General features: G+C 37.9%; 1 protein-coding gene across 8 annotated transcripts in view; it reads right to left on the bottom strand.

The window, feature by feature from the left end:
* Positions 1-2,844: 2,844 nt before the first annotated feature.
* TGS1 (trimethylguanosine synthase 1) overlaps positions 2,845-14,224 on the bottom strand; it is a 50,336-nt gene continuing 38,956 nt past the window's right edge. For 6 of the 8 annotated variants that reach the window (XM_075125213.1, XM_075125210.1, XM_048840700.2 and 3 more), the window contains one exon: positions 2,845-3,168. In XM_075125213.1, coding sequence (XP_074981314.1) covers positions 3,052-3,168 — 117 coding nt within the window. In that variant the 3' untranslated portion in view covers positions 2,845-3,051. Of the gene's footprint in view, positions 3,169-4,408; positions 4,440-11,972; positions 12,218-14,224 lie in introns of those variants that run through there. The other 2 variants (XM_075125212.1, XM_075125211.1) reach the window with 2 other exon arrangements.

Consider the following 14,224-nt stretch of genomic DNA (forward strand, 5'->3'; position numbering starts at 1 on the left):
CACTGCCCCTCCTCCAACTCCACTGTTTCCTTCCCTGAGCCACTTCCCCCACAGCCCTAGCAGCTCCTCTGCCCTTGTGTCAGGGCCTCAGTCTGGCAGCCATCAACCTGGAGCTTTCTGATACGCTGCTGACCCTGCCCAGCGCTGCTCTGTCCATGGTGCTCCAGCCCCCTAAGCAGCCCATCCTCCTCCCTCAAAACTCCGCTTTGCTCAGTAGCCCCTTCTTATATGAGCCAGCCTGGCCCTGACTGACTCCTCCAATAAACCTTCTCCTAATTGGCTGGCATTACAAGCGTTTTCCTTATTGGCTGCCTCCTGCGCAGCCTCCCCAGAGTGGCTTTAACCCCTTACATACCAGTGAGGGGCAGCCACCCCATCTCACAGTAATAACGTTCAATAGCCAGTGATTAGGTTGATTTAAGAAACAAACTGATGGTACAAGCACTTTCAGTAATGTTATCTGTATTGTGTAAAAATGTCTGCTTCAGCAGCTGCACTTCCTCTGGAAGAGAAAGCTTTTGATCTTATTGAGTAGTCTTAATTTGCTGGGTTTGATCCTAACTTTAGTACACTGGTGTTTCTTCTCTGCAACTTTCGCTTGCTAATATTCATATTTCTCAACCTCTTTATTCGCTTGCTAATATTCATATTTCGCAACCTCTTAGCTCCCCCCTTCTTTTCAGGGACACCAAAATATGCTCCTATTGCTAGTGTAGACTAGACTTAACTGAGGTTCTCTCTCTTTATTTATTTTGGCTATAAAGCTGTTTGCAATAGCTATCCAAAATTCCCCTAGTACTGACTTGTGTTACCTGCGGACGATCTACTGATGTACTATACACAGCTAATCTTGTGAACCCAGTGGAATTAGCACAGATCTCTTGCTTAGTCTTCTCTCTGTTAATCTGCCATACTGCACTCTAAGGTGAGCAGGGGGACTATTCATGGAGAATTATCTACCATATTGCACTACATGAAGGTGAACAAAGGAACCAGCGTTGATTTAGTCTTTCTGGAATTTGTTCCTGTGACATCCTGGGGTTCAACCCAGACCAGAAAGGGGTTTTGCCACTGTCTGCTGTGGAACCCTGGGTGCCTCTGTGCTGCACAGCTTTGGTTCGGAGCCCTGACACCAGCAGTGTGCACACAGCACAATGGCCTCACCCTGACTTCCACCAGCTTGCAGGGTGACACCAACACCCTCCCAGTCCTGAGTTCTCTCCTGGGTTGAGAACCACTGCCTTACATGACATCTTTTTAGATATAGATGATGACAACAGTGTGGCATGTGTAGTGAGTATGTCGGGCCTGACAAGAGTTGCGGACACACAGTAGTGAACACAAATGGGCTTGTGTGTCACAGTCCCTATGATCTTGCTTCTGAGAGAGAAGCAACATTTGGCTCAGACATTCCTTCAGAAAAATAAATGGATGGCAATCCCCTGGCCTGAAAGAAGCTAGATTTGTTGTCTTCTCTCCCCAACAAGGTCCCCTTGGGATCTTTCAGGGAAGATACTGGTGTTCAAGAATCAACTCATCAGAGATTCTACCCCTTTCTACTGTACGGGGGCCACATGGGTCTCCGTTTCCCCTAGAGGTCTCAGTTAGGTATATCAATAGAGATCCTGGAGGTCTGATATAGAAGTGGTAGCAAGGAGAGGGAGCTGGGCCCAAAGGCCCCTTACCACACTTCCTGGCATTGGTAGTGTCCCATGGGGTGTCCAGTGCCCTCCATCTACAGCCTGAGGGAAGGGGGAGTAGATGGCTGAGCACCACAGAATGTGGCTGCTGATGTGGTCTATAGGGACTCAGGTGCAACCTTCCATCAGGCACACTGCCCTTCTAGATTCTCTCCCCTCAGAGATGGGCGAGGGGGGTTGTTTGCCCTGGAACCAGTTCATTTCCAATCCTGCTTGCCTCTTTCCCTTCCCAGGCTTGGGACCACATTCTGTCCACAGAGCCAGCTGAGCTCCCCAATGAGACATTCAATAAAAGGGAGTAAGACACAGACCTTTCCTTGTGCTTATAGCTTTTCTCTCTGAAGCCTGCAGGGCCACAGCCACTGCAAACACCTCAGAAGAGGAAGCCGAGTTAGAGGACAGTTTTCCCAGAAGGCAAACGCAGCCCTGGGACACGACTGGGAATCAGACACATCAGTGAGTCACACTGTTAGTTAGAAATTTGAAATAAAGTTTCAAATTTCCTTCAGAAAGGTCCCACAGCAGTGAGGGCTGGGTGAACAACTGGCCACTGGGAAGGCAAATACACTGGAGGGAATTTCAGGGGGAAGGCCATTGCCCTGCTCCCAGCAACTGACAAGTCTGGTCCTGCCCACAAGCCACACACAGGCTGAAGTACCCCTTGTAACAGGTCTGTGGACCCTAGGGTGATGAACAGTGACCACATAAATGTTTTCCAGCTGAACTGAGAGCTGCTTAACTCTGACTTTGGTAAGTCTTTGGTAGGTTTTCCCATATAGTAGCTTATTCTGTTTAATTATTTAAGCATGGACCATAGATCTTTATAAACTATTTTTTCAGAGAAACTGCATTTTCATTATTTGTTTCCAGAATTAGTTTGTACTAAGTACTAGATCTCTCTCAATTTGTTTTGAATATTATGCAGGGCTGGAAAATTGATAAACACAAAAATACCCATTATAAAATATAATTTAGGTTCTGCGTGCATATTTGAACAGAGCCTTGAACTCCTCTTAGACTGGTATTGTGACATGTATTATTCTGAAGGCAGCTTTCCCTAGATTTACAATAAGATCTTTGGTAATGAAAACTACTAAAGTTTCATTTTGTTATTTTAATTAAAGAAATACATCAATGTCAAAAATCTTATTATAAAAGTATTTTATTGACATATTTGCAATGAACAGGATGAAAACATATTTCTCTAAACAAAAAAAGGAAGGAGAAAAAAATTAAACAGAAGAAATTTAACCAAAGCCATCAATTAGAGACAAAGGGAAATCAAGTCTATATTATTAGGAAGTTTAGAACACCGTGATCCATTTCTTACTTAGGTATATATGCACTGAGTTCAGGATACATCTCGTCTGATTAGGTCACCAAAATAAACAGTTATTGTCTTCAATTTGTTATTGAGAAAATTTTGTTCTATTTCAACTTGCCCTCCTGGTCCAGCCAAGGAAGCAACCTAAAAAGAATAAAAACAAATAGTCTACTCCCAGAAAAACAAGCAATTTCAAAACACATCTTTCATTCATCTCCACATAACCAAACATAATCAAAAGTGTTTTCTTTGCTACTATTAAAACAGGGACACACTTTTTGGTAACAGTGAAAAAATCCCTCCTTAAACATGTAAACAAACAAACAAAACAATGGCTGATTAGTGTCTACGTGCCATTTGTGCCTCTGAAAAATCTTCCCTCTTCATAGCTATTAAAACAGTAGGACTACATATGAGGAAAAATGCTTGCTATTGTTCACACTTCAGTGTTATTTAAAAGTGGTTACCAGAAATGTTAATCCTGGGGTACAGGACCCTCAGTTTTGAGAGCACTGCAGTTCGCCCATCTCACTTGCAGCAAACAGCAACAGGAAGGCACCAAAATCCCATAATTTCTGTAGATTATGAGAGCTAAATTTTAATCAAGAAAAGGATGAAAGATTGCATGGGAGTTGACTGCTCAAGAAAAAATATGGGATGAGAAAAATGTGTCACAAAAAAACCCTTAACTAGACTTTTTTTTTTTTTTTTTTTTTTTAAGTCTCACATAATGTTTAGAATAAAACAGTTAGCAAATTAACTGCTGCTAAATGTTCCAGATAGAAATCCTGGCCCCACTGAAGTCAATGGCAAAAAGTCTACTGAATCTGCTGATGTTCAGCTACTATGCTTTGAACATCCTTAATGCTCAACTATTTTAAAGCAATATTTACAGGACAGTAGCAAAGAGAACTTGTTGCAGCAGGTGCTCTCATTCTATGACTATAGCATTCAGTAATTGTGTTCTTCCTACTTCATATGTACAGTGTGCCAAGTATGAGCATTAGGAAATACTTGTTTATTACAGCTGTACATGGGATGGACTACCACAAGAAGGAAAGAAAAAATATACGGAACGTAACTGAAAATGTATCTTCAAAGAAAAAAAGAAAAGGTACCCTTGAAGACCCTGATCTGGCAATGTGCATGGGCAGGCAGTTGTGTGGATGCAGGGCCTCCTTGATTTCAGTGTGCTTCCACACATGTGCTGCAGTCTGTCTGCAGCTGTTAAACGACTGGGTGGCACCCAATCTGATACACTTTGTTGTCTTTGCATCAGTTTTGCATTGAAATTGCTCCCAAGAAAGCAAACGTACAAAGTGATTCTATGCTGACTAAAATTTTAAGGTCATGAACTACAAGCCTGCAGTAGATTTTAACTGACCTTTAGATCAAGAAGTCCATGGCAGCAGCTGCTAAAATGCAAAGTTAAGTATGCACTGTTACCTCTTCTAAACTCCTTTGAGACTTATACATGAGTTTATATTTAAACATGCTGAACTTCCTCTTATTTTTGTATTAGTAAAAAAACAGCTACTGTAATAGAGAGGAAATAACATTAATTTAAATTCTACTTTGAACTTTTTTATGGAAATCAATAATTATCACATATTAATCTGAAACACATTTATTTTCTTTCTTACAGCAGCAGACAAAAACAAAAGCCTTAAAAGCTTTTTCATTCCACAGTTTAATGTTAATAAGAAAAAACACTGTTCTTGTCAAAATGCAACCGAATACTTAAGGCAAAAAAACAGAAGCTGACTGAGGTATTTATAAATAGCACAAGAATCTGAATTTGGCAAGTGGTCAGGAATGTTAAATGTTCTGACTTATTTTTTCTTACTTGAAGTTTTAATGGCAAAGTTGTTAACATCTAAGGGCAAAACAAATTTAAGGATGTTAGTTTTGTGCTACTCTTCTTTAAGAATTCTGTTTAAGAAAAAGCAATAATCACCCTCTTCAAAATTGTTGGAATACATATGTTTTGTAATTAGATTTGTTTAAGTTATTACATCAATATTTTGGACGAGACTACTCAGTATGAGAGCAGGTACCTACACAATGCCAGCAAAAAGGCATTTCAATATAAATTTCAGCACACTAGGAATAGAATTTGCAGCATGAAATGTTTCTGTGCATGACTAATAAATTCCTACTAAACAACAGAAGCATTTAATCAAAATGTCTGATAAAGATAAAGAATGGACTGATTTCCTTAATTTTTCCAGCTTCCTAATAAACCAAATGGAAACTACACAACTAAATAAAGAAAAATAAAATGTCGGACTTAGCTGAAATGCAGGACATAAGCGTTGAAGAAAGGCAGCACGTACTGAAGCACATTTGAACAATTACAGTGTATGTGGCTATTTATAGTTTCATAGTATTAGATCCAGGATGAGTATAGTTACAATTTCAGTCAATCACTAAAAATACTTTAAACAAAGTGTGACAAGGTTCCTTGAAGCCAATTAAATATACAAGTATAAGCAATATAGGGAAATTAAACAAAATGTAGTATAAAAGTCTCAAGATTCCAGATTGCCATGAACTACACAGGTTGCCTGCTCATCTACACTCTATGCTAATTCCTCAACCTTCTCTTTGTTGAGGAGAGGTCCAGAGAAACAAACAGAATTCAGTACAGAGGTGCTGCTGACTCATATGGAACAACCTGCGTGCAGGAAAAAAAAATCTAAGAACTTTTCCAGTTATGTTCATGTACAAATTACTGGAGATCTAATTATGTACAAGATACTTGCTGGCAATTCTAAATCAGCAGGGTTCAATGAACCCTGACAGTTATAGGGGGGGAAAAAACCAAAAACCCCAGCATTACACAAGACTAACTACACACTAATTGACAAATGCTTTTAAAAACTGCAATCACTGCCTTCCTCAATCCCTATTCCCCCCTTGGTTATTTTAATACATTCTGTTCTTTCATCTTCCATTATTCTTAGAAATATCAACATGCACCTCCTATGAGTCTTAATAAAATTATTTTAAAAACAAAAAAAAACAAAACAATTTTTTGACATTTCTCCTTTCTACTCTAGTTACATTTTAAATATAATATAATGGGATGTGAAAAAGGAAATATGAGCAGGAAAGTAGATCTGGATAGCTACATTATCTTAGATAATGATTAAAAAGTATGGCTCTTTTTAGGTTAGCAATTAAGGTAATGTGCAAACTTACTATATATGCTGAGAGTACACGATCCAGCATGGAGTGTTTCTTTGTCCTCCTCTTTTTCTCATACTTTCTTCAGACCTAAATTCCTTAAAGCAGCTAATCTAGGCATCAATTTCCTCCACTAGCTGGACTTATGATGCATAGACTCCCCTAAAATGCCCAACTTCTTTGACTGCTGACACTGCCATTTTACAACAATCTTACAACAGTGCTATGGCAGCCATGTCACTTTATACAATATGTAGATAGCAAATTAAAATTAATATTCTAACAACCTAGAAACTAACAAAAATCCTAACCTGCTAAGGAAAGTTAATATTCTTTAACTGCTTTGGGCTTTACACAGAACACAACCAAGTTCCAATTACTCACCATCCTTGCAGGGAGCATTTTTCATGTAAATACTTTAAAGACCCAATGAAGAACAACAACAATGTATGAAAACCCCTCAAAACTCTGGTGTTATTTAAAAACTGAGATAAGCCCAAACCAAAATCTCAGATCCAAGCACCTTGAAATTTAGCAAGTTTGAAATCCAGAACTGATCCTGTGATTCTATTGTCTTGAGTCTTCATTAAATACTAGAGCACCTGAGTTTGTTTTATAGATGAGACACATTTTAAAAGCAAAGTACAGTAAGTATAGTTACCTGGCAAAATCTATGAATCTAAGTTCTTCTACTGTGCCAATCACAGCACATTCAAATTAACATAAGATCTCACTGTCTCTCACTCTTTGCCTTTAACTATTCAGAAGGGAAGTTATAAGAAATACTTCTCCATATAGGTCAGAGGGTCAGGCTTTGCTATGTCTTAGTCTTGGACCTTGTCTAAAAAGCATTGCTAACCAAAGGGGATCAGCAGCAGTTTTAAGGACCAACTCATCACAAGGCTTCAGAGATAGAAATGCATGTCACACAACATCTGAAAACTGGGTTAAATTACACAACATTCTTTTCTATGCCTTGTACGTCATGAGATAGACTATAATCAAATCTCATGCTTCAGGCTTCAGCTGGTTGTCTGCAGGGGTCAGGAAGGATTTTTTTTCTCCAACGCATAATTGGCTAGGTGTGTTCTGGGTTTACTTGTTCTCCCCTTCCTCTGAGGCATCAGAGATTGGCCACAGCTGAAGACAGGACACCGTTTGGATGGACCAGTGCTCTTGAGGTGGTTCAGAAATTCCTCTTTCTAGATGCCTGGATGGTGCGTCTTGCTCACATACGGATTGCCAGATTTAGGTTGGGAAGGACTAGCAGAGCCCTTGGGAGTTTCTCCTCCTTCCCTTGCATTGTGGAGTGAGGTTGGCCGCTGGGATCATGCAGACATATCTCACCTGTCAATTTCCTGTCATTACAGGGGCCTCAAGCACTGGTGATACTTTAGTCTGTCCTGTTCTCTGCCAGTTTAGTATCCTGAGGACTGAAATACCTTATTCTAAGAAAAGCCTTTGGGCTTAGTATAGGGGTATATGGAGGAAATATAATAGCTTGTGATATACTGGGTGGTCATACAAAATGATCTGATGCTCCTTTCTCGACTTAAACTCTATGGAAAAACAGTCTATGAAAAAAATGCAGTGGGTGCATGCCTAGAATTTGATATTTCATGCTTTAGACGTTAATGTTGCCATGGAAAATGCGGACTGAAATGTTGTGGACAGCTACAGTCTTGGCTTATGTTTGTAAAAGAAATCCTGCCTTCACTGCATGTTTAATGAAACAGAATTGGATTTTATTTTGCACAAGACTTTAGCGGACATCCCTGGGCAGTTTGCCTAAATCTTTCCCTTAAATTCAGAGGGAACTCCTGTGCAGCCACTGAGTAATAACTTATCTGCAGCCATTTTATAAACCATCATCCTGACAATTTTTGTCATGCTGTTCTGGTTATTATTCCAAACATGAATATTTTGTTGGGTCTGTCAGCTTTACATAATTATGATTTATTTGGCCAACAAGTCAGCAATTAATAGCTCCCCTTCCAGTAAAGTCTCTTGTGTTCATTTTTCCTCACCTTATCCAATTGCTTGTGACGTTTAAGACTTTTTATAAAGCAGAGTTAAAGAGAAATGAGATTTGCTTAAGTGCTAAAAGCTAAAGCACAAGAAAGTCATTAGATGTTACCCAAAAAAACAAAAGCAGCACTGTTCCTTTTCTTCTATAATAGTAAACTAAAATGCTGTGCCAAAAAAAAAAAAAAAAAAAAAGTCAGCTGAAGAGAATAAATTTTGATGAATGTTTTTGTGGCAACTAACAGGAAAAGACCTTTCTCCTTAATAAAAAAAATTACGTTTCAGTTTATGGAAGCCAAAGTTCTGTTAAAATTGCATTGGGAAGCCACTGATATAGACATTAAAATAGGCTCTCTTCATGCTTAAAAGCAAAAGTCCACCCTGCTCTTGATGAATATTTTACACCACTGTTCTTTAGTTACTTCAGTATTTACTGATAAACTGCTGGTGCAAATATCTTACAATGAATAAATAGCGAATAGCAAGTTAAGAAGCTTCAGAAGATCTTAAGTGAACAATATGAATCATCAGCACAAAGGCAACATACGAGAAACCCTTCAGAACCCCAGGAAAGAGTCACATTCTGGCCTTACAATTTAACATAGAAACATTTTCCCTCTGAAACCACACGTTTACTCGATTTACATAGATATGTGTCTGTCTGGAACCCACTTTGATTCTCAAATAAGTTTTTACTAGTTTCCTTTTTGTTTGAACAATATTAAGATATTTTATTTGTAGAGTTACTGGAAAGGTTTTAACAATACCACTATATCCTGTATTGCCTCGTCTTAACATATCAAATAGAAGCTCAACACTATCTTGATTGATTTGGCTTATTAGGATAATAACATAAAGGTGAAAGACCTCATCTGAAAATTTGTGCAAAGCACCCTGCTGCTTTTGCCAGAGAACAAGCCACCTAATTTTATTTTTTCAAACCAAATGGTCAACCTACTTTGGTCAACGCAGTGAGAGTGTAGACTCTGCACTATTCGAAGCAGTGCACTCTAAAGCCAGTTAAGACTGACTTGGTGGCGTGACAGAGTGTTGAGATGTGACAGGTGGGTCAGCACTCTGATCACTGTAGCCTGAATTGGTTCCCCCAGTAATTGCTGATTGCATAATTAGCTAATCAGAAGGAGAGACTAGGGAGGTAAGGAACTAATTAAACCTCAACAATTAGACCTGAACAATCTGATAAAAGCCAAGAAGGAAGTGTTATGCGGGGGGAGGAGGACATGACTAGCTGAGTCTAGAATGAAGGCACTCCTTAGAGAGAGGGAGACCTCCTCTCCTTTTAGGGCCCTAGCAAAGAAGGGCTGAAAGAAACACAGGTTAAAACTGTGATGTTGCACTCTACTGGGGCTGGTGAATTGGTTTAGAATAAAATGCAGCCTACATACAAGAAGAAAGTGGGTCAGTTTCTGGGGCATCAGGACAGAGCATGGCCCTGTCACAGACGGACAAAACACACTTACCCCATTATTCCCTTCTAGACTACAAGTTTTTTTCTGAAGATGGTGAAAGCTGCAGAGATGTTACGGCAAACTACAGACGGAGCATGACCACAGAAGGAATGGGAGGGCACTAGGAGTTGCCAAGGAAGTAAGGAATTACAAACAGATGTGGAAAATATCTGGATAAACTAGCTTTCTATACAGCTTAAAAGATAGCAAAGTTACACAAAGTTAGTTGGGAAAATGGCTTTTGTATGGAAAATCCATCTGTGACTTAACCTTTACAGAGGAATAAACTAAATCCTAACAGATGAATGCTGAGAAAACTTATCTTCTAACTACCAACTAAACAGCTCTAATAGAGATCTCTGTGAAACAATGTAATGATTTAACATAAATCAGCATTCGTACACTGCTTTGAGGCTACCTTCACCCTCACCTTTTGTAACAAAGAAGGGCAAAATGGGAAATCATTAATACTGATGCTTTCTGAAAAGAATCCTGCTCCTTCTCCCACCCCTGTAACATTTTCATGTTGAAAAGAATCAGTGCCGATTACTTTAGACGGCCAATGAAAGTTTGCTTGTTGGGAATAACAAGGGTGCTTTCATGTTTGTTAACCCAGAATTGTCATTAGTCTTGACAGTTACAGATTGCAATCACCTTTGCTGAAATAATACAGAGTTGGTTGAATAAAATCCAGTGATAGGGAGACAATTTACAGCAGGTTAATTATTGTATGCTAAGACCAAGATTTTCCAAAGGGACTAGTGATTTTGGATACCCAATTTGAAACACCTTAAAGCAGTGGTTCTCAAATGTCCCCCTTCTTTGTGTCTGTAATAGTTTATCCCCCCACCACGTAAGTACATATACAGATAAAACAAAAAATCAACATGCAACTCTCACTAAATATTAAAAACAGTAACGCATTAATTCAAACAGAGCCAATCATCCATTGTAATAAGAGGAAAAGCAAAACTACGATTGCCGTTGATACTTACAATTAAATGTTCACACTACATCCTAGCAAATGACTTAACATATAGATGGCGACAACTTTGTATAATGCTGTGCAAGCTTAACAGAAATCCATCAAAATGCACAGTCCATCTAGAGTCAAATGCACAGCACCATCTGAGGACCTGATATGTTTGGACGCATCAGCTTTGCTAATTATTCATTGCTTTGGGTAAAATGTGCGCCGTACGTTTCTCCCCCCACAACACTTCTCACGCCCCTGCCCCCAGAATATATTCCGCTCCACCCCAGGCGGGACACAGTTGGACAACACTTGCCTTAAAGGGACCCAATTTTCAGAAGGCGGATGCTTAGCACTTTCTGAAAATCGGATTTCAAGATCTCAAGCTGAGCATCCAAAAACGGAGGCTGCCAAAAATAAATACTCTTACAAAACTTGACCCAATTGTTTTTAACCTGTGAAAATTGTTTACTGGACTAAGGGCACTTTGTAACAGTTGTTTTTAATTGTTTTATAATTGCATGCCTATTTACAGAACTGAAAACAGACCGTATTAAGAAATAAGGACAATTCATGGTAACACATATTATAAACTGTCTTTTTGCTAAAAGGAAAAAAATGTTTTTTCTAAAGTAAATATTCATTCATAACTACTGACCTTGTTGTGATTTCATTATTTTTAAAATTAAAAATAGGATACTCAAGTGCTCAGAATACAATATCATGGAAACTAATTAACCAGGGTCAGAGTGGCTAGTGATAATCCAAATTTCACAAGTTTCTTGGTAATTAGCCTCTATCAAGATTGGGTAGGCTGGTAAAAAAATCATATTAAGTAAGTTGATACTTGAATTGGAAAACCAATTTTACCAACTGTGGATGATTTGCACTAGGTGTTCTCCCATTGTTTTATTAAGCTATTCCAATTCGCTTTTTTTGCCAGGTTAAAAATCCTACAGTTTTAATCAGAGGTGTCACATGCAGAATCTCAATAGAACATATAAGGAGGGCGTTTTTTTAAATGAATTATACAAAGTTCTATATTAATATGCATAATCAGGAATCTGTTTGTCAAAAAAATTAACAATGCAGACAGAAAAAGAAGATTCTGGTACAGACATTCTTGCGGACAGATATTTTGAAATAAATTACCAAAATAATTGTAACTGGCATAATTATATTGTGTTATTTTCACAAATACAATATGCAGAATTTTCAAATATAGTGTGCAGAATTTTTAATTTTTTGGCACAGAATTCCCCCTACAAGTACAATATGCTCAACAATATGCTCTTTCTCAGCAAGTATAAAAGGTTGCAACATTTCAAGAGAGAGTAGCAAAATCCCCTAAAGAAAAAACAAGCTATGAAAAGAGCCAGCACTACTACCTTAGGGGCAAGTTCTGCTCCCCGATCCTGATGGTTTTACTACTTGGTTTGAAAAAACATTGTAAGTGAACAAGTCACCAGAAGAAGTCAGTGGGGTTCTTCAACTATCTGAATGTTCACAGAGTTTCCACTGTGCTTGATTTTGGAAACTGTAAAACAAACAAAACAAATACCCTAAAGAGAACAAGGAAGTCTCTCTGAAGCTGACACTCTAATCCTTTTCATTAAACCTGTTTCTCCGGAAGAGTTTTTCCAGCTGAAATTTTGTGCTACGGTATGTAAACGTACAACTAGCAGCCAATTAAAGTGATCTCTCAATCCAAGTCTTGTTAAATCGTTTGACTGATAGTTTTGATATTTTGAAAATACTAGTTCTGGATTTTTTTTTTTTTTTAAAAAGAGAAAATATACTCGGTGCATTAAAATCGTGATGCAAGGAGATTCAGCACCATGAAGTATGTCACACATACAGAATGCAGGGCTGTCAAACAATTAAAAAAATAAATCGCGATTAATCGCGCTGTTAAACAATAATAGAATACCATTTATTTAAATATTTTTGGATGTTTTCTACATTTTCTAATATATTGATTTCAATTACCACACAGAATACAAAGTGTACAGTGCTCACTTTATATTTATTTCTGATTACAAGTATTTGCACTGTAAAAAAAACAAAAATAGTATTTTTCAAGTCACGTGTAGTGCAATCTCTTTATCATGAAAGTTAAAAACTTTAAAATGTAGCATTATGTACAAAAAAACCTGCATTCAAAAATAAAACAATGTAAAAAACTTTAGAGCCTACAAGTTCACTCAGTCCTATTTCTTGAAGTTCAGCCAATTGCTCAGACAAACAAGTTTGTTTACATTTGCAGGAGATAATGCTACCCATTTCTTGTTTACAATGTCTCCTGAAAGTGAGAACAGGCGTTCTCATGGCACTGTTGTAGCCGGCGTCGCAAGATATTTATGTGCCACATGCGCTAAAGATTCATATGTCCCTTCATGCTTCAACCACCATTCCTGGGAACATGCGTCCATGCTGTCCTGCTCGATTACCATCCAAAGCAGTGCAGACTGATGCACGTTCATTTTCATTATTTGAGTCAGATGCCATCAGCAGAAGACTGATTTTCTTTTTTGGTGGTTCAGGTTCTGTAGTTTCTACATTGGAGTGTTCTTTTCAGACTTCTGAAAGCATGCTCCACACTTCATCCCTCTCAAATTTGGAAGATTCTTAAACCTTGGGTCGAGTGCTGTAGCTATCTTTAGAAATCTCACCTTGGTACCTTCTTTGTGTTTGTCAAATCTACAGTGACAGTGTTCTTAAAATGAACAACATGTACTGGGTCATCATCCAAGAGTGCTATAACATGAAATATATAGAATGCGGGTAAAACAGAGCAGGGGACATACAATTGTCCCCCAAGAAGTTCAGTCACTTGTAGACTCTGAAGTTTTACATTGTTTTGGTTTTGAGTGCAGTTATGTAACAAAAAAAATTTAGATTTGTAAGTTGCATTTTCAGGACAAAGATATTGCACTACAGTACTTGTATGAATTGAAAAATAATATTTCTTTTATCATTTTTACAATGCAAATATTTGTAATCAAAAATAATATACTCTTGATTTCAATTGCAACATAGATTACAATATATATAAAAGGCCAGAAAAAAATCCAAAATATTTAATAAATTTCAATTGGTATTCTACTGTTTAACAGTGCGATTAAAACTGCGATTAATTCTTTTGAGTTAATCGTATGAGTTAACTGCAATTAATCGACAGCCCTAAAAGAGTGCTTAAAAACAAGGAAATTAAGATTTATAATTAGCATAAATAGAAACTTCTTTAAAAAAAGTTAAAAACAGGTCTTTCATATTTTACTGGGGCTGTTCATCTTCAATTTGACCTAAAAATGCAACACATGAAAAATTATTCTTGTAACAAAAGATCACAATCATAGGCAGGTAAATTTGATGGGATTTAAAAAAAGCAAAACAGTTTCTTGTAAAAAGAAAAGGAGTACTTGTGGCACCTTAGAGACTAACAAATTTATTTGAGCATAAGCTTTCGTGAGCTACAGCTCACTTCATCAGATGCATTCAGTGGAAAATACAGTGGGGAGATTTATATACATAGAGTACATGA

Source organism: Caretta caretta, chromosome 2 (assembly GCF_965140235.1).
Source record: "Caretta caretta isolate rCarCar2 chromosome 2, rCarCar1.hap1, whole genome shotgun sequence".
Taxonomy (NCBI): domain Eukaryota; kingdom Metazoa; phylum Chordata; order Testudines; family Cheloniidae; genus Caretta; species Caretta caretta.